We start from the raw sequence: 25,620 nt of genomic DNA, 5'->3' as shown, positions 1-25,620 counted from the left end.
GTTGGCGAAAGCTTCCGCTTTCGCCGCTCGGACGTGCGGTGTTGTTTAAAATGATGTCACTACCACGATTCCTGTATGCCCTACAAAACACGCTTGACGTTATACCGGCCCGCTATTTTCGTGAGGTGGAGAGTTTGCAGAGGCAATTGTTCTGGGACGGGCGATCGCGAATCGCTCTCGCAAAATTGACACTCCCTTGGTATGATGGGGGTATTGCACTCCCCGATATCAAGTGATACTATTGGGCGTCCCAACTGGCGGCGGTGAATCACGGGATGTACGGACCGGCTCTAAACCCGGCGTTTGCGATGGACAAAATGTTATTGCCTGGTGGGGATTATAATAGGGCACTTTATTCGAAGTCTCCCGGTGTGCAGTTGACAGGCCCAACAAAGATAGCTGTGCGTGTGTGGCATGCTGCGAACGCTGCGATGGGATGGAAGGATCGCCTGACTCGAGCGACCCCGCTGTACGCCTCAGAAAGGCTGGGCTGTTTGTGGAAAACAAAAGGATTTGAGAAATGGGATATGATCGGCATCTGTAAGGTGAGTGATTTTTGGGTCGGGAGTATTTCCGATATGCTCAGGTCCGCCATGCGTTGTGTTCGGTTTTTCCTGATGCTACTGTTATCCCGGAACACTCCCCATTGGAGGACAGGGTGCTAGATGGCTATGTGCCTGACAGCACAATCTCCTTGATTTATAAAAAGCTTATAAACGACCGGGCTGACCTGCTGACCCACCCGAGGGAGGTGGCGATTCCGGCTCGCCTTCGGCTCGTACAATTGAAGATACTCCATAGTGTATGTCACCGGACCCCGCCTGATGCGCATGGGTTTCTCCGTGGATGGTCTGTGTAAGCGTGGCTGTGGTTTGCTGGGTACTTTCCTTCACGTCATATGGGAATGTCCTGAAGTGGCTCACTTCTGGAGTCGGGTGCATGCGGTAATGGAAGAGGTCACACGCGTTGCTTTGTTACCAGAAGCTAGAAGGTGTCTGCTGAACGTGTGGGAGCCAAATGATTATGATGTGGCACAGACGCAGTGGGCGACTTTGGGGAATATGGTGGCTAAACGCGACATCGCACAGTTATGGGGTTCTCAGAGGTCCCCCACGATCTCGGTATGGAAGGAGAATATGGACTGGTGCATGTTTAGAGAAAAGACGGTGTATGTGGCGAGAGGCAAGCCCAGGAAATGGTCTAAGGTGTGGGGTCCGTGGAATTCCTATCGCGGAGACATCTGCGCCCCTCCTCTGGCGATAGTATTGGATGTTCCTTTGTCCCCCTAGCTGAGCATTCCTAATTCGCTCTGTTATGAGTATGTTACAGTTTGACTTTATCTCCACTCCCGGGGCCCCCCCCCCTCCTCTGTCGCAGACCATTCATGATTGCTATGTGGAGGGGACTTTCCTACCCCGGGGAGCACGTACTGATATTTATCATTCTTATTGCCTTGTTCGTGTGAAATGTTTGTAAGTTTTAAATTAAAAGCTGAAACTGTTTTTATATTGGGATTCGGATACAACTGCTGCCTTTACTCAGGGTGCGGACGGATTAACGGGATCTGTTGATTGACATGTCTGAATAACGATGAACTAACTCATCTCGTACTACTTAGCGGCCGGCCCCAGTGGTTGTAGGCCCATGTCTGTAACTCTTTGAAGTCAAATAAAGGTTTCTAAAAAAAAAAAAAAGCTGGACTTGGGCACTTTGGGCCGTGACGAGAATTTAGTAAAATTTAGATCTCAATCTGGTGCCCTATGCAGCCCTCATGTTATGAAATCTACCACTTGTTGTCTTCCTCATGACAACAGCTCTGCTTCAGGTGGCAGAATGTATTTGCCTTGTGTTACTACCTGGATGAAGAATGACTCCTGTGCACGTGCAGAGAGGGCACGAGTTGTCCACTCAACATAGAGGGATTGCCATGGGTAGCTATCCCGCAATCTGAAGAGAGCCAGTGGTAAACCTGAGGAAAAGCCTTGTATGGTCCTCGTTTGCAAACTATTAAGCTCTTCACGTCCCGACCACAACACTGCAGTACTTCTTTAACACCACCAGTTAGTAGCCACTGAGCAAGCAACTAAATGTAGTTTAAAGCCCAAACTTTGGCTAATTATAATCTATAAATCTATAAAGACTCTGGTTGGTTAATTTATATACAGTAAATGCTAGTATAAAGTTTAGCAAATGTAGTTAGTGTTGAAATATTGTTTAACTAAGGGAACAATCGGGTTTTGAAATATTGGAGGGAATAGGTCAGAATGTTGCAAGTATTGAATCCTTGGCTCATGGCATCCACCATCGGGGTCTATTTAATTACCTGTTCACAGCAAACCTGGACAGAGTCAACAAACGTTCATGCTGAGTATTAACAATAGCTAGGACAACCCTTCTGATTAGCGTGCAGCATCTTCTGTTATCACAGGTGAGTGCCACCACCAGTGTCTCCAGGACAACCCTGATGATTAGCGTGCAGCATCTTCTGTTGTCACAGGTGAGTGCCACCACCAGTGTATCCAGGACAACCCTGCTGATTAGCGTGCAGCATCTTCTGTTATCACAGGTGAGTGCCACCACCAGTGTCTCCAGGACAACCCTGATGATTAGCATGCAGCATCTTCTGTTATCACAGGTGAGTGCCACCACCAGTGTATCAAGGACAACCCTGCTGATTAGCGTGGAGCATCTTCTGTTATCACAGGTGAATGCCACCACCAGTGGCTCCAGGACAACCCTGCTGATTAGCGTGCAGCATCTTCTGTTATCACAGGTGAGTGCCACCACTAGTGGCTCCAGAAAAACTCTGTAGAATAGCGTGCGGCATCTTCTGTTATCACAGGTGAGTGCCACCACCAGTGTCTCCAGGACAACCCTGATGATTAGCATGCAGCATCTTCTGTTATCACAGGTGAGTGCCACCACCAGTGTATCAAGGACAACCCTGCTGATTAGCGTGGAGCATCTTCTGTTATCACAGGTGAATGCCACCACCAGTGGCTCCAGGACAACCCTGCTGATTAGCGTGCAGCATCTTCTGTTATCACAGGTGAGTGCCACCACTAGTGGCTCCAGAACAACTCTGTAGAATAGCGTGCGGCATCTTCTATTATCACAGGTGAGTGCCACCACCAGTGTCTCCAGGACAACTCTGCAGAGTAGTGAGCAGCATCTTCTGTTATAGACAGGTGAAGGCCACCACCAGTGGCTCCAGCAGAACCACAAGCAGTTGACTCACCACCACACGCCTAACTAAGGGCTGAATTCAGACATCTAACACTCGCCTGAGATGATGCGCCCCACACGTGTCCTCATAGGGACTCCGATAAAGGTGCAGGTAAGAAGAACACAAACTCTTCAAAGAATAAGAACAGTGAGAGCTTCTTGCTTACTGTAGAGCCGGCCCCAACCAGTGACGTAGCAGGAGAATTTATGGGGCAGCACAACTTCTGCTGCGGGTAGGCACGCCGGCTGAATCTTGTCGGACAACTCTACGGGCTCAGCCAGCTTGATCAGGGCGATGTCATTACTGCAAGAAAAAATTATTGGATCATTTATGGATTCAACATACTTTAAAGATTGAATCATTAACCGAAACCAGAGTTAGGGAATCATCACGCCTTTATGACACTACCCTTATAAGGAACAATCTGTGTATTCACCTCTTATCCCCGTAAAATTTACAGGTCGTTGTATATTAATATATGGGAGGGGATTGTTACAGGATGAATCCCTGAGCTGTGCTATCTAGCTGAGGCTTTACCTACTCACATCAAGGGCCGAGTTATGAAGATTGTGCTGGTGCAACAATCCCTGGGTATATAGATTGCAATGGGGGACAGATAGGCTGACTGTTAGAAGAGTAATTTGTGCACTGGTCAAGTGGTACACATATTGGTGCAATATTGAACTGGTACTCGTTGCAGAGAATCAGACTTTTGGGCTATTTGAACCTTGGCTGAGGCCCCAATGGGCTCAAATAGTCTAACCCACAAAGCTAAACTGGTTTCTGGGAGGAATCCCAGGCAGCGTGGATCAAGGAACAAGCCACTTCTCTCAGAGAACACAAGTGTGGTATATGCACTATAATTAGCAAAGTAGCGATGTTGTTGAAAAATAAATTAACTTAAATGGTCTATAAAATGAAAAAGATTTAAAAAAAAACAATAACTCAAAAAGTCACAAACTGTAGTGAAATGAATGCTTCAGCAGTTATAGAGAAAACAAAAAATATTTGTAGAAAAAAATTGGAAATGCAAAAATAAAACCAGAGAATGCAGTTGACGCGACCTAGGCACCTTCTGTGGCCAACCCACAAGTAAATATGGAGGTATACAAGTTAGTGGCTACTCTGGGTGCACTATTTTCCATCTTGCTTGAAAAAGTCTGGATGAACAATATCTTCAGTGGTGCAATTCTGAAGGCTTTGTCCAATGTTGGCTGACAATGTCATATACGATGATGAAGCAATCTCGCAATAACCTCAGACTTTCTGCCCCAAATATGAGAGCAGGCACAAGTGGCTACGTTTAGTCTGCAGAGCTCTAGTGTGCTTTTTCGGGGAGAGCTAAAAGACTGTTCCAGGTCATTGAAGAAACCTAGGGCTCAACACATCTGGTCAGAGTAAATAGCTTCCACTTTATTAGCCTCACCCACGATCACCAAATCTTCAACTGTCCCTTCCCTCACGGAGAAGACAACAAACAGAGTGGCAGCAATAGAATTAAAACACGTGGGCAGGAAAACACAGGCACCAAGGGTTTTTTTCCCCCAAAGTACTGAGGGCATTATTTATGAAAAGTGTTGCATCGCTGGGGTGAAACAGTGATGTAACACGTTTCAGTGCGCCGTCCTTGTGACACCATGGATGCGCTGTATTTACTGTACGGCACTCCATGTCTCAAGGATTTACAGATACATCAGGAATCTTGACGTATCTGATGGCGCAAAAATGACACATTGCTGGAAACTGATGCAACTCCAGCAATGTGCCATTTCATATGGTTCAAGTCCCTTGTGAAAAGGCCTGCGTCACCCCTTATGCCAAGAAGGTGCAAGGAAATGACGCAGTGATGTCGTAGAAGTGATGCAGTGAAATCTCATAGATTTCACAGCGCCACTTATGCGAGACTTTTCTGTGTCGCAACACTCTCCCTCTATATATTATACCTGTCGGAATTTATAAAGTAACGCATCTGCCTAGATGCGTCACTTTGTAAATATGGCGAAGTGTGGGCATTTTTTATGCCGCCGCAGAAATACAAAAAATGATGCAATGGCAGTGTAAGAGACTCATAAATGAGGCCCAAAGTGTTCTACCCATTCATGTGAACTCCTACAGTGCAAAAAGTCCTCAAATCATTCAGCTGTTGGTGGGACCACAAAACGCGGCTTCTAGAAATGTCCAGTACCAAAAGAATAGGTGGAGTTCCCACAGACAGGGAACAGCTTCCTTTGTCACAGAACCTTTTGCACCCTCCAACCGCAGAATAGAACTACTAAAGGGACAAATGTGTTTGAGACCTTGCCACCATATAGCCCTGTGAGTCAACAGAAGACTGACTCCACCAGCCCTGGAGCAAATTTCTGGAAAAAGTTGTTCATGCATGCCAGCTGACAGCTCTCTCCACTAATCTCTGACAGATAGGCTAGAAATTCTTCAGTTTAGGAGGTGAGGTATTTTTCTATCCTCTTTAGAATCCTTGCCGATTGTTTGCTTGGATTCATATAATCCAGATACTTTAGAGGGTGAACCACAAGCCATTGGTAATGACATCTAATAATCACTGCTAATAAAATTCCCAGGCTTTCTACTTTCCTTTTTTCAGCACAGTGAGACACCGTCTGTCCTGGATACATGCTTGAGCCACAAAACCTATTCCAGAGTTAATTGGAACCAAAAATCCAGAAAGGATAAATCTGGGCCTGCCAGGAAAGAGCAAAGCACAGGTCCTTGGATGGTGGCTTCGTGCAGTCGTTGGAAAAGGATGGGGTGGAAAACAGTGTCAAAGACTGCAAATAGGTCCAGTAAGATGAGGGCAGTGGTGTCACCTCTGTCAATGATCATCTGTATGTTGCCTGCGGCATCAATGAGGATGGTCCCTGTTCTATGGTTGGGTCTGAATTCAGATTGAGTAGAGTCTAATTAGGTGGTTGTCATTGAGGTGGGTGGCTTCATCTTTTCCATGACTTTTTCTGGGAAGAGTAGCAGGGTGATAGGCTGGTAGTTTGATAGCATATTCGGGTCTGCTGAGAGTTCCTTAAGGAGGGGGTGTACTGTGGTTTGCTTCAAGGAGTCTGGTAAGGTGGCTATGATGATTAAGTTATTCAGGGTCAGGGTGAGGGCTGCACTGATGATGTCCAGTCCTGTGAAGAAGATGTAGAGAGGGCAGGGGTCTGAGGGTGCTCCGGAGTGTCGGACTGCATGGTAGTAGCAGTTTCCAGAGTGGGGATGTTCGGCCAGTTGGTCAGGGTATTCGTCTGGATGTTGGTTCAGATGGCAGGAGGATTACAAGGCTGGAAGTGTCTGGTTGGGGCTCAAAGATGTCGTAGATGTTGGTGATCTTGTTGCTGAAGAATAGGAACAGCTGGGTGCAGTTCAGAACTCCTGTTAGGGGTTTATGCTGGTAGAACTTGCTGCCAGAGAGGAGGTGCTGTTGGTGCTACTTCCAATGCGATGGGTGAGCATGGAACATTTGGTGATTCATAATGGGATTTATCATGGTGCTGTTGGCAGGGTCTGAGGACAGATTTGTAAGTGCTCTTGTTCCTGTTGTCCTGACTTTGCCTCTATCTCCATTCAAGTTGCTTGTGGTCTGGTTCTCATGGTAGGTTGGCTTAGAGAGGAGTGAGGGTACCTGCGCAAGTGGTGATCCAGGTGTTGACGGTGAAGATTGATTTGTAGGGGTTGGTGCTGTGTTGAGGCCAGTGTTGTAGGATTTGGTAAGACCAGGATTCTTCTGAGCTCTTGTTCCAGTCCCTTCATGAAGATTTGATAATGTTGTGTCTGTGGCGATGTGGGATGGGCATGCGGAAGTTGACAGGAGCATGGTTGGACCATGTGATGGGTGTGAGTTTGTCTTTTGGGATGTCACTGAAGGTAGTTAAGAAGGGGTCCAGTCAGTGTCTGGCAGCATGCATGAGGCCTTTCACACACTGGACAAGTCCAAGGTTGGACAGGCACTCGAGGAGGTTGATTGTATACTTGTGTTGAGATCAGTGAGGTCCTCTATTTGGCAGTTAAGATCACCAAGGAGAATGAAGGCGCTGGAGTCGAGGATCAGAGGTGCAATGAAGTCCACAATGGTGCTGCCAAAGATGGTTTGTGGTCTGGGGGATGTAGATGAGTGTGCTGCTTAGATTGTGGAGTTCAATGTTGCTGGTAGTGATTTTCGTAATGGTTGAGCATTGGATGTATTCTTTGAAGATGGTGGCGATGTTGCCTCTGGTTCTGTTTGTCCTTTCCTGTCTTGCAATTTTGTATCTGGTGGGTGATTGTCATGGTGATGATGGGGTCTGATGAGGGAGTCAGCCACATTTTGTTCAGAAAGAGTAGGTCTTGTGTACAGTCGTGAAGCAGATCCCAAACTTCGGTGGCGTATTTAGTGAGGGAGTGAGGAAGAGAGTGTTGAGGAGTATGCAGAACAGGGAGGGTCGTGTGTGTGGTCATGTGTGTTTAGTGCGTTGGGTGTGCGAGGTACAGGGGGAGTGAGGTGGGTGTGATAAGGTGCATGTAAAATGGCAGGTGGCAGAAAAGGATGCACCTTCAGTGTTGTCAGTCACTCTAGCTCCCAATTTATTTTACTCAGGGCACTTGCAGACTAACAGCTGACCTATAAGAGTGACAGTTATGACCATTTGGAAACATAAATACATGTCCTTTAAATTTCCCACATGTCTGGGCTGGTTCACAGGGATGCATTGACTGTAAAGGTTAGAGTACAAGATGTCTAGATTATTAAAATGGGTCAAACACTGTAATAAAATAGATGATTTCCCAACAGCTTAAGCAAAAAGAACAAATGATGGACGGAATGCTGAACAAATCAAGCAGTCACCCCCAGTCACTGATCTGGGGTTTATCCATTGTTTTTTTGCTCTCCACACCACCCCAGTTTGGACCCAGCTATATGCAAAACAGTCTTGACCGTGCTCCCCATGGGAACAGTCTAGCCCGAACTGCCAGGCCAGGTCCTCCCTGGACTGGAAACAAGCATCCTCTGACCAGTTTTCTACTATCACCCCTCATCAGCCAGGCAAGCTTGAATCCGGCATAGCAAGCAAGTGACCTACATCTGGGCATACCTTTTTCTTTTTGCATTTGTCTCCCAAAGTGGGACGGGTATGCCCATACGTGGGTCCCATGCTCACCATGCCACCGGAGTTGAACTATCCGGCTGACGAGGGTTGATACCCCAAAACTAGTCCTAAGATGCTTGTTTCTTGACCAAAGAGGACCTGGCCTGGCAGTTTGGGCTGGACTGTTCCCATGGTGAGCAGGTTCAAGACTGATTAACATATGGCTGGGTCCAAACTGGAATGGCGTGCGGAGCAAAAGAATGATGGATTTAGGCCTAGATCTCTGTACTAGGATGAGTGTTTGACAATGTTCAGCATTCCATCTATCATTTGTTCTTTTTACATTTGTCACCCTTAGTGGGACAGGTGTGCCCAGACGTGGATCCTGTGCTCGCCACCGAATTCAAGCAATCCTGGCGGATGCTTGTTTCCGGTCCAAGGGGGACCTGGCCTGGCAGTTCGGGCTAGACTGTTCCCATGGTGAGTAGGGTCAAGACTGATTTGTATATGGCTGGGTGTCAACTGGAATAGTGTGGTGAGCAAAAAAACAATGGATGTAGTCCCAGAGCTCTGTGCTGGGGGTGAGTGTTACATATTTTTCAGCATTCCATTCATCATTTGTTCTTTTTTGCATCCCTTACAGCAGTGGCACAGGTATGCAGTCTTTATTGCATTGTATACTTTACCCTCTTGCACACACATGATGTTCCTTATTGTTGTGAAGTGATGTTAGTAAATAAAGCTATTTTTCTTGAGTCCTAGTTTAGCGATTTAAGCTGTTGTGAACAGACAAATGTGTATCAAGTTAAGGATTTCAGAGCTGTGTAACTGTTATTTTTATGAGTCTGAAATTTTGAAAATTTGGTTTTTGCTTTGGGGAACAGTTAATTAAAACATTGCGCCCACTGGGTCTAAGACTTGTTAATTTTCTGCCTCTATATGGTTTTAATGTGTTATGCAAGTCACAGTGCTTTTACAATCCTAGCTGGAAGAAGGCTGAAATGGTTTGTGGTGATAAAGGCAGCCAAGTACCAGATTCTTTGTAACTGCAGATACTCGGACAGTGATGAGTGGAAACATGCCTGCACACAAGACAATTCCACACACCCTCAATGTGCCTGCTAGTGGGCTCTAAGGCTATCAGTAGTTGCTGCTTTGATATAAAGGTGAGAAAAGAAGGGAAAAGCCTCACGTAAGTTAGGTATAGCAGAACATACACAATGGGGAAAGAGGTCCACTTTTCATGAACGATGAGTTTGGCGGTGCCAACTGTGATCACTCCATGTTCCTCCATCTTCAGGTTGTGTTTCCCCAGAACAACGCGATATGTCCTGGAGCTTCTGCAACAAGAAGTCAAGAAATATCATCATGTTAAAAAATATTCCCTGTGGCAGCACAACTTCTAAGCCCTATTCGGATATGGCTGATGAGGAACCACATTCTATAACTTTGGACCCCTTGCTAAATTTGCTGTCCTAGTTAAGATTTTTCTTTAAGTCGATAACCCTGCCTTAGACCAGTCTGTCTGCTCATCTCTTCTGCTATCTCTGTCCAGTTAAACATCCTGTTTATCATCAGTTGTTTAATGGCTGATTATTCCTACAGACCCTAGGGCAGGAGGTTGTAAGGCTCTTTTAACTGTATACATTATTGTACAAAAATGTACTTCAAACTGAAAACTTGTCGCTTGTGGTCCCTCTTCTTGGGATCCTCGAAGGTCCTGGACCTTATCCTTTGGGTGTACAGTTGTTTGCCAGTGGTGTCCCTGGGTCTCAATGATGTTGCACTTAAAACTGGATATCCAAGCGATGCCCTCAAGCTAGCAAGGGCAAGCAGTAGAGGTTTAATTCTGGAAGTGGGAGGGCTTGGAGCATCAGATTCAATGTGACACATTATGCATAAATCAATAACTTCATTGTACAGTCATTTCTTAGCTTTCTAACAAAAAGGACTTCAAAAGCAGGTAAGTAAAATAATACCCCAAGATAAGGTACATAGGGAAAACCAGAAGGTCGTAGTCCATTCGGAGCCCAAGACACAATATCCAATGTCTCTTTACCTCCCTAACAATAGGGACTACACCAAAGAGTCCTAAGCAATTTCTTTCTATGGGTCCTTCTTTGGGTCAACTTGGAACTTCTTGGAAGCCTGGGGCGCTGAGATATGCAAGCTGTCACCCCTAAAAATATGCCACGTTCTAGTGTCACAACTCTTATTGTCATACCCGGGTGACGAAATGGCTATGTTGATCCCACTAATTCTGTCAAATAAGGAACCAAAAAGGATCCTGATAAAGCCTACCTGGAAAAAGATAGGTGCTCCATAATTAATAGAGTCCTACACTAGAAAAACACTTGTTTTTCTAGAGTCCCCTCACTCACCTAGGGTTGCCCCAGGGTGACATGCTTCATCATAGGGGTCCTCCCAGGCATCTACTGCCTGGGGCGTGCTGCAACTTGGCGAAATACGCAGGAGCACTTTATATTTTCAACTATGTGTAGTGATGTGTTGTGCTGTGCTGTGTGGAGTGAAAAAAGAAAAACAATCAAAATTACCTGGATAGTGAACCCTAATTTTATTCTGCTCCTATCCGGTAAATGTACATTAAAATGGGGCTAGTAATAGAGTACAGTAACGTTATGTGTGCCTGTCCCTAATTACTTGGTCGACATGTTTCGTGGTTATCCCAACCACTTCCTCAGGACCGCACAAGGACCAGCCTTGCGTGTACCACTCCGAGTTTTTACAGACAAACTACTAATTTGTACTGTTTTTAACCAATTTGGTTTGTTAAATACATACGATACCCATGTTACCAGGATTTCTTAGCAGTATTGGGTCGTAGTTTCTGTATGAAAATATAATGATACATAAGGATTAGTTGCACTCCCAAAGTCCACAAATTAATGTGGACTAGGGACCATAAGCACTTTACATTTCTTTTACGTGTCTAAAAATTCTTATATTTCTCAGAAAATAAAGGTGCATATTTAATAAGTGCTTAAGTGAATCAAGTGCAAACACATAGACATATACACACATATACACAGAACACAAGGCTGCGGTAGATTGCACGGGTAAAACCTACTTTTCAGGAGGTATAATTCTACTCCATGGTGTTGCTGGGGCAGGGAGGCTCTAGATATCTAGAACATGATTTAAGGAAGTAAGTTAAGCACAAGTAGATCTTTCTATTCAATGCGTGAGACTAAATCATAGAGATTCGTCTCGGTATTTTTCGCCAACTTACTTGTCTAGATTGCACCATCAGCTTTTACACCTAGTAGCTCCCAGGAACACCGCATATTGTTGTGATTCCATCGGTGCTCGCTTTTAAATGTTTCTACTGGCGGGAAAATTGGTGAACGATTCACAGGTGTGGATGCCCGAGTGGTTTTGGGCGCCATCTTACAGTGGTGAATCGATACGTATTTTTGTTATATTTAGGACAGAATGAAGCTTAGATATTGCCATTCAGCTAAGAAGCTAGCATATAGTTCTTAAACAAGGAAATTGTACTGTGATTTAAGATCATCGCGGTTGTACATGACCCAAAAACCGAGGTTGTACTTATCAACCAAGCTCAAGTGAAAAGATGATTATTCATCCGTATCGTTTTTTAGGCGCCATCTTGGAGTGGTGAATGAATCATTCTTTTAGATGGCAAATAGGACTCAACACATGATAAAACTCGTAAATGTGAACTTCATTCGAGGTTGAGTTTATTTTACCCTCAATGCTGCTAGTAAAAGTGTTGGATATATAATTCTTGTGCTGACTAGGTATAATGTGAGACAGAAGTTGTACTTGTCAGCCATGTGGTTTTTTTAGGGTGCCATCTTGGAGTGGTGAATAAGTCATTCTTTTAATGGCATATATCACCCAACACACGATAATATTCGTCAATGCAAACTTAATCTCAGTATGAGTTTTTTAGAATATTACTGATAAGCGTGTTACATATATTCTTCTTGTATTAAAGGGTGGAATATGTGACATGTATTGTTCTCGTTTTTCAAGTGAAGGTATTTTAACAAAGGATTTGAACGTCTCTTTAAAGTTGCAATGATGACCAAATTTATATATTGATGGTTTTTTTTACTTATTCATACAAGGGTTTGTTGTTAGCGTTGATGATTAGGTTCCTTATTCAAGAATTTTACAGAGATGGTTTACTCATATTTTAGCCATTCATATGTTTTTCAACAGGTGGTCTTACTCATTGGTTCAATGCATTCCAAGGGATATTGTCATTGAGGCCTTGGGTATCCGTATGTAGTTTGTACACCCATCTTTGTTCTTTTACATGTAGACGTTGCTCAAGATTATCACCAGATCTTATTTTTTCAATAATGATCCATTGCATATCATTAGGAGAATGTTTTTTCTCTAAGAAAGGATTAGTCATTCTTGTGCTAGACCTCAGACATCGGATGGTGCTGCGATGTTCACTAATTCTGGTTGTGGTTTTCCTGGTGGTCATTCCCACGTAGTGGAGGTTACATGGACAAGTGATTAAATATACTGTTCCAGTGGTTTGACAGTTTGTAAAAGTTCTAAGGTCCCAGGTTGCCCCTGTATTGAAAGTGAATCTCGTGGTTTTCTTGGTTAAATGGCATACACTGCAATTACCACATGGATGGTGGCCTTCAGGGAGATTGCTTATCTGCTGGCTGATTTGTTGTGTCATTGGGCGTGTATGTACCAGAATATCCTTCAGGTTTTTACTCCTTTTATGTGAAAACATTGGTAAAGGTATGTTAAGACCACTGCTGTTGAGGGTGGACTAGTGTTTCTTCACCACTTTTGTTACTTGGTCCGACATTGTGTTGTACGTTGTTATGCAAATGGGACGTTTAGGTTGTTCCGATATTTCTTTTTCATATGTCTCCAACAATGCTTCTCTGTTATTGTTGCCTGCCCTCTTTTGTGCTTGTCTTATAATAGATCTTGGATATCTTCTTTGCTGTAGCTTCAATGACAGATCTTTTGCTTGTTCAACATAATAGGATTTCTCTGAACAGTTCCTTCTCAGCCTTAGGAATTGTCCATAAGGTAAATTGGCTTTCAAATGTCTGGGGTGAAAACTGTCATATCTGAGGAGGCAATTCTTTGCAGTAGATTTAAAATGGGTGGTTGTCCGCAAACCTTCACTGGAAACGTGAATATTGAGGTCAAGGAATACTAGTTCTGATCTACTCATGGTATGTGTAAATTTTAAAAAACAATCTTGTTCATTAAGTCACATGAGGAAATCCAGTGCTTCATTTTCATTTCCTTTCCATATCATGAGTATATCGTCGATGTATCTCCACCATCCTTGTATCTTACTTCGATGGGGGTTGACGGCATTTAGGATCTCATTGGTTTCCAGATGGTGAACGTAGAGGCCAGCCACACTTGGAGCAAAAGTGCTTCCCATGCTGGTACCGTGTTGTTGTTTGAACATAAGATGTTCAAACCTGAAGAAGTTTTCTTGTAAGGCCAATTTACAACAATCCAGTACAAAATGTTGTGGTGTCTTATATGGCCACATACTCTGGTATAGAGTATCTTCCAGTATACTCATGGTTTCATTGTGCGGAAGACTCGTATATAAACTTTCCACATCGAGGGAAACAAGAATGTTTGTGGTTGGATCAAAATCCAATTCCTTCAGTAATACCAGGGTTGATTTGGTATCTTTGAGATAAGTACTTGTTGCTTGTACAATAGGACGTAAAAAGGCATCGGCAAATTTGGATAGTGGTTCTAAAATTGAACCAATACCCGATACAATCGGGCGTCCGGGAGGATTCTGTAATGATTTGTGTATTTTCGGTATAGTATAAAAATACGGAATTACTGGGTTTTTATTGATCAAAAATGCTCCCTCTTTTGGGGTTATCCAGTCATGGATCAAAGCTTCCTCAACCATGCTTGTGATGTTAACACGTAACCTTTCGGTAGGGTCAATCTCAATTCTTTTGTAATTGCAGTCTTCAGTCAGTAATCTTAGACATTCATTTCTATATGCCTCTGAGTCCTGTATCACTACTCCTCCGCCTTTATCCGTGGGTTTTATGGTGATTGAAATGTCATTGGCTAATGTTCTTGTTGCTTCTTGTTCATTTTTGGTAGTATTATGGAATACTCTGGATGTTGTGGGGTCCAGGTCGTCGAGTTCTCTCAGGACAGCCTTTTCAAACGCCAAAAGTTCTACTGGTAGCATTGCAGGTAGAGGCGTGAATGTAGATTTTTTATGTAGGCCTGTGTCTCCTCTTTGAGAATCTTTGGATGTTTTATCTTGAAAAAATACTTCCAATTTTAATTTTCTTATGAATTCGTTCATTTCGCAAATAAGTGCAAATTTATCCAGCGTAGGAGTAGGTACATAACCTAGACCTTTTTCCAGGACTTGTGTCTCAACTGTGGATAAGGTTCTTTTAGATAGGTTGACAACGATGCTTGCGGATTGTTCATTGTTCAAGATGTTTGCTGATCGGGGAGGCCCATGCTCCTGGTGTTCATTCGTGTTGATGTTAGGGGTTGTGCCCATTGTACGTTGTTCTTTCCTTTGTGACGTCCTCTTTGTTGTCCTCTGCCCCGGCCTAAAAAAGGCCCTCTTTGATTTTGTCCTTCATTCTGGAACCCTGGATTCCAGAAAGGAAAGGGTTGTGGTTGGAATTGATGAGGTCCCATCGTAGGGCCATAATAGAAAGGTGGAACTCCAAAAGGTGAAGGTTGATATTGGTAAAAGAACAAAGATGGGTGTACAAACTACATACGGATACCAAAGGCCTCAATGACAATATCCCATGGAATGCATTGAACCAATGCGTAAGACCACCTGTTGAAAAACATATGAATGGCTAAAATATGAGTAAACCATCTCTGTAAAATTCTTGAATAAGCAACCTAATCATCAACGCTAACAACAAACCCTTGTATGAATAAGTAAAAAAACCCATCAATATATAAATGTGGTCATCATTGCAACTTTAAAGAGACGTTCATATCCTTTGTTAAAATACCTTCACTTGAAAAACGAGAACAATACATGTCACATATTCCACCCTTTAATACAAGAAGAATATATGTAACACGCTTATCAGTAATATTCTAAAAAACTCATACTGAGATTAAGTTTGCATTGACGAATATTATCGTGTGTTGGGTGATATATGCCATTAAAAGAATGACTTATTCACCACTCCAAGATGGCACCCTAAAAAAACCACATGGCTGACAAGTACAACTTCTGTCTCACATTATACCTAGTCAGCACAAGAATTATATATCCAACACTTTTACTAGCAGCATTGAGGGTAAAATAAACTCAACCTCGAATGAAGTTCACATTTACGAGTTTTATCATGTGTTGAGTCCTATTTGCCATCTAAAAGAATGATTCATTCACCACTCCAAGATGGCGCCTAAAAAACGATACGGATGAATAATCATCTTTTCACTTGAGCTTGGTTGATAAGTACAACCTCGGTTTTTGGGTCATGTACAACCGCGATGATCTTAAATCACAGTACAATTTCCTTGTTTAAGAACTATATGCTAGCTTCTTAGCTGAATGGCAATATCTAAGCTTCATTCTGTCCTAAATATAACAAAAATACGTATCGATTCACCACTGTAAGATGGCGCCCAAAACCACTCGGGTATCCACACCTGTGAATCGTTCACCAATTTTCCCGCCAGTAGAAACATTTAAAAGCGAGCACCGATGGAATCACAACAATATGCGGTGTTCCTGGGAGCTACTAGGTGTAAAAGCTGATGGTGCAATCTAGACAAGTAAGTTGGCGAAAAATACCGAGACGAATCTCTATGATTTAGTCTCACGCATTGAATAGAAAGATCTACTTGTGCTTAACTTACTTCCTTAAATCATGTTCTAGATATCTAGAGCCTCCCTGCCCCAGCAACACCATGGAGTAGAATTATACCTCCTGAAAAGTAGGTTTTACCCGTGCAATCTACCGCAGCCTTGTGTTCTGTGTATATGTGTGTATATGTCTATGTGTTTGCACTTGATTCACTTAAGCACTTATTAAATATGCACCTTTATTTTCTGAGAAATATAAGAATTTTTAGACACGTAAAAGAAATGTAAAGTGATTATGGTCCCTAGTCCACATTAATTTGTGGACTTTGGGAGTGCAACTAATCCTTATGTGTCATTATATTTTCATACAGAAACTACGACCCAATACTGCTAAGAAATCCTGGTAACATGGGTATCGTATGTATTTAACAAACCAAATTGGTTAAAAACAGTACAAATTAGTAGTTTGTCTGTAAAAACTCGGAGTGGTACACTCAAGGCTGGTCCTTGTGCGGTCCTGAGGAAGTGGTTGGGGTAACCACGAAACATGTCGACCAAGTAATTAGGGACAGGCACACATAACGTTACTGTACTCTATTACTAGCCCCATTTTAATGTACATTTACCGGATAGGAGCAGAATAAAATTAGGGTTCACTATCCAGGTAATTTTGATTGTTTTTCTTTTTTCACTCCACACAGCACAGCACAACACATCACTACACATAGTTGAAAATATAAAGTGCTCCTGCGTATTTCGCCAAGTTGCAGCACGCCCCAGGCAGTAGATGCCTGGGAGGACCCCTATGATGAAGCATGTCACCCTGGGGCAACCCTAGGTGAGTGAGGGGACTCTAGAAAAACAAGTGTTTTTTCTAGTGTAGGACTCTATTAATTATGGAGCACCTATCTTTTTCCAGGTAGGCTTTATCAGGATCCTTTTTGGTTCCTTATTTGACAGATATATTACAATAGGAGGAAAAAGCCTACCTCCCTATCCTCCAACTCCTTTTCCTTTATTGTGATCCCACTAATTCTACAAGTTTGTGCTTTTACAGGTTGGAAAAAAAATGACCAGACCCTCAAACACGGTAAAGAGAATGGGCAGTAATCTGAGCTACGCCGGCCTGGCAGGCATGTTAGGGCCAAACCAGAGACTTCCGCATAACCCAGTGTATCCAATGGAAGAGGTGTGTCGCCGCGGCCAGGGCGACTGACTCCGGAATCTGGGGATCACGCTTCGATCCCTGGCGCCGGAGGCAGATTAGCCCAGCACCATGTGACTCTGAGCAATAGCTTGCTTAATCTTCCTGACGGCCCCAGCGCCTAGAGACCCTTATGGGTGATTGTTCGCGCTTTACAAAATGTGGATTATTATTATTATCCCAAAATCATGAACATTTGCCTGCAATTATCTATTAGGCGTAAAACCTGCCTGGTTAGATCTTATTTAATTATGAATTGAATCAGTGTGCCTAAACATATAACATATGTTTTCATGAATATCTTGTATGCACATTAAGTTGTGTTATCGGCCTATAAGATCTGAATCTTTTCCTGGTTTAAATAAGGGCATCAGCCTTCCCTTTTAGAAAGATTGTAAAAGGCTCTCCTCCTACTTTGAATAAGTCTATTCTATTTTATTTACCAATTTCAACTGAGCGGCCAAAAGATATTTATACATTTTATACAATTCTCTCATAATCATGTCTTCACTCCTGGGCTTTTGGAGGTAGTAATAGTGTAATTTCCTCTCTGATTGATTCTACTGGACAAATCTTAATGTGCTCAGCTTACACTTCCATGATAAGAGTGTCTAAGCTCCCCTTCTCCAGAAATCCCTTATTTTAGCCTGAGATGAAGACAATGATTCTAGATATAGGGCTTGATACAACTTCACAAAAATGTCTTTGAAACACTGCGGGTTCTCCAGGAAGGCACCTGACTCTTTATTCCGGACATCCTTGATTTGACTAGAAGTTGTCCTCTATTTCATTTTCCATGCAATACATTTCCCAGTTTTGTTATTCCCCTTGTCTGCTGTTGATGTGTTGTCTGGTTAAAACAGTGGATAATGTTTGTCCTCATACTTTGCAGATGTACCAAGTCTGAGGCCATGCTTCTAGCTGCACACTGTTGAGCCATTTGTTTGCATCACCTGCACTGTGAGATCACTTTCTGCTATGAGCACTTTTTGCTTTGTTTAGTTGCATAATGTTATTCTGTAGTGCATGGTTCTTATATATGGAAATGTACATTGTTTAGTGTCTTGTTTCTTATCTTTGCACTGTTTATATGGTCTAATATGTTTGTCATTCTCAATAACTGAACTGATTTCTTGTTACACAAAAGATACCTCGTTCAAACGTTGTTAAAATGTTATCACTGGCCTCCACAATAGGTATCTAGACTCATCCTCTATTACTTACTGTTAATCTTCATTAGTCCAATTCCAGAATTGTATTCCCTCCCAAAGTCCCAAAGAAAGGTGTGTCATTGGTATCTATCCGGAGGCAAACAATTTGCAGGTCAAATATACAGTATCTGGCTACAGTAACAACAATTTCGCTTGCACTAGAAGGCACTAGAAAATTACTTGAATCGTATGTATTTATTCATAACTTGTTTTTAATTTGAAAAAGATTTGTATGGTTTAACATGGACGCTCTCTTTTTGGCTCATTCTGTAAAGGGTTTAATAATAATCATATGCAATAAAGTAAAATCAATGCTCAATGCAGTCAGGCATAGGAGGGTACGTCCCTCTGGATAAAATAAAGGAAGAGAAAATGGCTGTCTAGCTGTGTTAGATTAGCCAGGTCTGACTTCTAGTTGAATCAATTCTCGCTTCTTTAGAAATAGGAGGAGGAAGGCAGAAGAGGAGGTAATGTAGTTCAACTGGAAACCCAGGTCCTACCACCACAGAAGTTTTATGCTTTTGCAACATGTTGATCCTTACTCCTACACTTGCACAGAGCTAGTTACCTGATGCAGTGGGCGGCTGTGAGAACCCAGTGTGGGTGGATGAGGGTCCCTCCGCAGGTGTGGCCCCACTGGGTCTCTGGCTGGTACTGCAACGAGATCTGGAATTGGGCGACAGCCATTAGCAGCGACTCTGAATGTCCGAAGACAGGGGCACATCAGGAAAGACGATTGTTTTAATTTACCTGCCAAGGCCAGCTGTTGGGCCTCACATCCTCGCCTCCCACAACTCTGGAGACATTGGGCGTGTATGAAGGCACACCACAGCAATAGGCTGCAACAGAAACCACAAATAACCATTTCCAGTGGCCATCACAAAACATAGTACTATCATCTCAATGAGCTGTCAGTGTCAAGCTGAGAATACATCCACCCCCAGCCAATTAAAACATTAATGTCTTGAAAGTCTCACAAGCAATCGATAGGGTCTTCTGCCTCATTTTCTCTGACATTGATATCCTATATTTTGCGTCAATGTCACACAGAGGAAGCTGCACCACACAGTTTTATACATGGACCAAAAGACCCTACATTTGGAGGTTTGAACTGACTGGCAGACTATATGGAGTGTTTGCTCTTTCCTTTGAGTAGACACAAGGCAAATGTGCCTATGACTGGCAACACAGCTAATGTGAGGGTGGTTATAACATGGACCAAGCCAGACTGGATTGTCTCCTTGTGCCAGATCTCATGTGCATGGCCTGCTGCCCGAGTGAGACACACCATCAGGAGCAGAGCGCCTCGCAGCCCCTGCTGCCAAAGACAATGTACAGTAGACAGGCATGGAGCATGGGGCACCATACTTACTGAAACACTGGTGGTGTTCATAGCAACTGCCAATCCCTATCATGGTAACTGGTCTTGGTGGTGGCCATTTGCAACACTATTGCCCCATCTGTTTCTGATCACATTTAATTAAATGATTGTGGAAAATTGACAAGTGTATCTAACTTTTCTTAAAGCATAATTAAGATATAGTGTGGTGTTTGACTGTGGGAGTGTGGAAGGACAGTGGTATGTATATAACGTGTGGAATGGAAGTGTGATGCACCCATGTAGGGAAGGTTGGATGGAATGTGAGGGAATTCTCAGGAAATCATGTGGCAGTTCAAGTATATGGCATTGGGTGCATTTCCCCCGGTGTTGCTCCTGTATGTACAGTACACTTTTTAGCTCATCTCCCCTTTGCGTCCTCCTTCCTACTGTGGCAAGAAGTGGGTAACTGGAGAAGGAGTGGCAGAAAACCCTGGAGGCGCCGCCAAAACTGTGCCTACGATGAACCTGCATTGGACTGCGGCATATCTCTAAGGAACCTGTGAGGACCACAGGGAGGTACTGAGACCACAGACAGATGCACAGTGCCAGTTCTGTTGTACCACGCAAAGGGTGTGGAGAAACGCATAGGAGGACCGACGAGTGACAACACCAGCGTCGATTTTCTGGTGCTCATCATTGGGCAGGCAACATGTAGCCCTTTCCTGATGTGTGATACATCCTGGCCTGCTTCTCCAAGCTGTATGCATGTCATGATGAGTTGCCCACCGGCAGCCATTTTATATGTTGCTTTGCCTAGCAACCAACTAAAAGATGCGTGCAGAATGCTGTCACCTTTGACCTCTTCCTCAGGTGGCTGCGTTTTGGCTTTTAAGTGCTCTTTATTCAGCAAAACAAAGTGCCCTTGAAAAGCACTGAGGTTATTTGTAGCATGTGAAACACACCCTGCCACCTTCAAACAAAAAAGGGTTTGGCTATAGGTTATTGTCAGGAGGGGTTATAGACACAGTACACTTTTGTGCTACACATGGATGGTCAGAGTGTCTAATCAAATCTTCATCTCGGCAGCAGTTCGATTTGCAAATGATGCCCTTTTCTTTGAAAGGTTGCCGGTGCATCTGTCTGACACAACACTGTGCAGGCCGGCCTTTAAGAGGCTTAGTCCATTGACGTTGTATTTTGACAAACAAAGCGTTAGTGAATGAGGGACATCGTTTACCGACATTAGAGTAATACGTTATTTGTTTTCGATATAATAGACTGTGGCGATGTCTTTAATCATCCTGATTTCATTTCACTGCTTGCATTGGCGATTCAACAGCAAGGCCACGGGAGTTTGGTTTGAAGTTTTTTAAAGTACTGTTGGTATATGTGGAAGTTTGGGAAGATGAGGATTGCTTGGCATAAATGAAACTCATTAATATAACATTGCTTAGGTGGAAAAGGTCTAAGAGAATTTAAGCATCTTTCGACATTCTAGAGGTATTTGAATATTCTGTGAAGCAGCTAGAGGGGCCTCATTAAACAAGCATTTACAATGCAATAGGTCTCGCATTTGCCAGAGTTTGAGCTATTGGCATTGTAAATGGCAATGCATTTTATTTATGTGTTTTGAAAACCTGCAAGCGGTGCTTAAACACGCACTTTGTACTTATAGCCATTGCTTACGAGACCTATTGCAAAAGAGGCGCAGTTCCTGCCAGGCTTGCTTCTAGTAAGCAATGACTATGCACCGCTTGCAGGTTTTTCAAAACACATACATAAAAGGCATTGCCATTTATAATGCCAAAAAAACTCTCGCAAGTGCGAGACCTAGTGCATTGGTCCAAAAACAAAGCAGCAGGCCCTCTGAAGTACCAAGGGGAAACATATTGTAATATTGCGAAGAATGTAGTTAGGTGAAAAATAACACCACTTTTTGGGGACGGTTGTCATTCTGTAGCTTTAAAAAAAAAATTGCAAAGCGGATAGGTCTTGCCTCTAAAATGTACATCAACTGGCTTTACCAATACCTTTGCCCCAATCATATGCTAAGTTATGATGCGTGAGCACGCCAGCCATTTTTAATTTACCAATGCAACATGGCAGACGGCCATTTTCAAGCAGGAAATTGTAGTGAACAAATTAAACTAAAACAAGTCATGCAGAGCGCAAATAAGTACATATATTTTATTTGAACGCCAGATGGGGAGTGGGACACGCAGGACTGAGGAGAGCAGGTGGCGGGAATGGGATGAAAGAGCACTTTGCAGCTGCTGGCCATCATAGAAAATAAACGAAATATAACAAATTGGCTGTATGTTGTTTTTATCGACTGTTCATAGTGACAATTACATTTAAAAAAATATTTTGTTAAGTTGGATAATGAAAATTAACTAAATTTGAAATCAATAGTTATTGTGATCCTTCAGCGACTCAGTAATTTAAAATTGGATTTGCGAAATAAAAACAGTTTTGCAAGTATTTCTATTACCCAAATGATGTTACTCTGTTTATCGGCGTCAGAAGAATGGAAGGCTAGGTCTGCCTTACCGAGAATGGAACTTATGACTTCCAGAACACCCAGTGCTTTAAATGGAAATGAGAAGTGCCGGTACTCACTAATTAGACTGGGTGGCCGTTAGGGGCATGTCTGGGGGCGTGGCTATGAGCCAGGAATGTAACAAAAGCCACATAAGTAAGTTTTAATGCAAATTTTTTGATAGGTACTTGGACGCCCATGGGCCAAATTTGCGCAACCTCAAACTGCCTCTTTACATAGGAGACATGGCAAGCATCAGCTTCTATGTCCTAGGTGCAGGGCCTAATTTTTGGTAGTTTGAGATTGCGCAAATTTGGGCCATAGGCATTTAACCACTCTACATGACAGTCGGAACATTTGCATTAAAGCCTACTTTTTTTTTTTAAGCACCACTGGTTAAGTGAGTTGCCCAGAATCACAGGGTGCTGAGCCAACATTGGGATTCGAACCTGGCTCCCCAGTTCCACTGTCGGTGTCTCTGGCCACACCCTCAATTCAATTCTTCATCTTTATTCGATCAAAAATATATTAGACTATAAAATCACATTTGGCAATGACAAACACATATAGTAATAAAACAGTACATTTTCAAGCCAATTTCATTAATATTTCGTTATCACTAAAATTTACACATATAATATTTAAAGGAATGCAAAAAAATTAAATATCATGTATCATATATAGAACCAGTTCCTTCTGGCGACATCCTCATTCTTTTTGCGATGCCAATTAGAACCTATCACAGCAGGAGCACCCCAGCGCAGGAATACACTACCCATTGCCTGCCAGAGCGCACATAAACACGCTCCATCTAAAAGGGTCATTTTGCGTTGCACGTACCGGTACTTCAGGGCCTGAGCCCTGCTGCTTCTGGGAGTACCGGTACTCTCCTTGCCCAAACACAAGTTATGGTACTCAGGGGAGAAAACTGAGAAGTGCCGGTACTCAGTACCGGTGAGTACCGGCCCATTTAAAGCACTGGGTTCAACACACAAATGAACGTCTGACGTCACAACAGCAGCCAACGAGAAACAAAAGTAAAAGTCAGACGGGCGCCAAGCCTTCAGGACTGGAGCAGAACAGAATAACTGGGGTGAGAGGGGCAGCTCTTGTGCCACTTGCAGTGCTCTGCACACTGCATACCAATTACCTGACTCAGCGCAAAGATGCGCGACTTACTAACATAACCTTCTTCGAAGCGCTCGCCCCGAATACATCCCATGGTTGGCTTTACACAAGAGGACTACTGAAAAGTAGGGGTGGGCGGAATTTGCGGAATTAACCTTCGCAAATTATCGCGAGAACGTTTAAAATTATCGCAAACAAGCAGAAATATCGCGAAGATGCGGAAGTTTTTTTCCGGCATGTTCGCGAGATTTTCTGCATGGTTGCGGGTCGCCAACTTACCCATGTGGTTGCTTGCGGGCGCGGCCATCTTGTTTTGAGTTGTTCTCGCGGTGCATGATCGCGAGAAGAAAGACGTGATCGCGCGACGCATGACGTCACTGCGGGCGCGAACTGTCGCGAGACAGCGCAAATGGCTAAAAACAATACAACATCTCATGGAGAACGCGACCGGATCAAGAAAACTTGTCGGCGAACGCAGGGATTCAGGTAAGGCGATCGCGCGCGCGCGAGAATGTATTATTTTACAGCGCGAGCAAGAAACAAATTATCGCCAAGCTGCGGAAACCGGAATTTTTTACATTTTCGCGCTCTCTGCGGAACGCAAAAATGTCAAATTATCGCAATTTCCGCGAACGGAACGAAATTTTTGCCCAGGCCTACTGAAAAGGCAGACACACCATGTGATATCAGACATGGCTGGCTAGCGCAGGGGGACAGGGATGGGAGTCGACACACAGGGTCATCGATCCAGAGAGCACCTTCACTCCAAGGGCTAAGCTACAGGCAGCTGACAGCAAGTTTAGTGTGCGCGCCAGTGGCCCATCTCTTTACCCAGTACCCGTCCCACACCTGCAGTACCTGCTCCTTACCGGGACTGCAGGCTCCGGAGTCCAGACCATCTACCTCCGGACGCCAGGCTGGCTCGGTGCTGCTCCTCGTCAAGCCGAGAACTGGTGGGAAGCTCCGCCGGTTCGGGCTGGCACACTGGCGGCCTGTGATGTGTCAGGGGAGGAGGCACCACTGCTGCCGTGCTGTGACCGGGGAGCTCCCTTCAGACCATCAGTAACGTGTCTCCGTCCGCTGCCTAACTGCCAAACTTCCCTCCGCCTGCCTGCCTCCTTCCCCTCAACCCACCGCCAGCAGACCACCTCCTGCTTCCTGAGCAAACACCACGCCTTCTGAGGCAGACCCCCGAGAAACACAGGCCTGTCTCCAGAGCAGAGCTCCAGCCGGCAAGAAGCGCGCCTCTGCCAGGGTGACCACCCTTAGCAAACAAGCATTTGCAATGCAAGAGGGCTCGCATTTACGCGAGACCTATTGCATTGCAAACAGGAGTGCGGGTGGGTGGGCGTAATTAAGGCATGAACAACGGGAGTGGGGATGGCTGGAGAGAAGGCACGGACAGTGGGAGGGGTGGCACGGGAACAAAGTAGTGCTCAGGAAACACGCAGTAAAGGGGCTAATAGCCAAGGAAGGAGACAAGGCCGTCATCAGGAGGGACTAGCAGCCTCTAAACCAATCAGAAGGCAGCATTTAGAAAGGACAAAGCCACAAGCCAATGAAAAAGTGGGCGAGGGAGTGGGCAGGGCTTCCCTCACGTAGTCAATTACCCCAGATCAACCCCAGAGCAGCGCTTGCTCGCTGGCTCAGGGCTCGACCTAAAAATGTGAACACTGTAATGGAGAAATATACATTCTAAGATGAAGCAGAGTAAACAAACAAATAAATGTCACCATTGAGCTCGGTGGCTGTGATGTGAGCCTTTGATCACTTTAGTCATGAGCAAATGTTAAGTGATCACATGGGAAAAAACACCAACAGTAAGAAAGTACAGGAAAGATTGTAGATAAATAATAATCTTAAATTAGATGCCACCATTAACACAGCAAGGAGCATGAATCTGAATGCTATATATTGGAGTGAAGGTATCAGTCTTCATCTAAGGTCAATACAATGAACAAGAAAATGCAGGGGACAAACGAAAAAGAAATAATGGCTTTGAAAAAACAAAGACGAAGCTGTTGTTAATTACTAGAGCTGTGGTGGTTCAAGCGTAGGAACTCTAGAACTTGCCCAGCATATGATAAAGTTTGCAATAGG

At 43.8% G+C, this 25,620-nt stretch overlaps 1 protein-coding gene across 1 annotated transcript in view; it reads right to left on the bottom strand.

Annotated features, from left to right (window-relative positions):
* Positions 1-25,419, bottom strand: part of LOC146821823 (chymotrypsin-C-like) — a 43,844-nt gene extending 18,425 nt beyond the window's left edge. The window contains exons 1-6 of the mRNA XM_085609383.1: positions 25,396-25,419; positions 23,273-23,279; positions 19,283-19,371; positions 19,101-19,198; positions 9,516-9,638; positions 3,393-3,529 (exon numbers count right to left, since the gene is read on the bottom strand). Coding sequence (XP_085465509.1) covers positions 3,393-3,529; positions 9,516-9,638; positions 19,101-19,198; positions 19,283-19,371; positions 23,273-23,279; positions 25,396-25,416 — 475 coding nt within the window. The 5' untranslated portion in view covers positions 25,417-25,419. The remainder of the gene's footprint in view (positions 1-3,392; positions 3,530-9,515; positions 9,639-19,100; positions 19,199-19,282; positions 19,372-23,272; positions 23,280-25,395) is intronic.
* Between the last annotated feature and the right edge of the window lie 201 nt (positions 25,420-25,620).

The sequence above is a fragment of the Triturus cristatus genome, chromosome 6 (genome assembly GCF_964204655.1).
Source record: "Triturus cristatus chromosome 6, aTriCri1.1, whole genome shotgun sequence".
Lineage (NCBI taxonomy): Eukaryota > Metazoa > Chordata > Amphibia > Caudata > Salamandridae > Triturus > Triturus cristatus.
Note: the sequence above shows the minus strand (reverse complement) of the source record. Positions and strands in the feature narration are given on the sequence as shown.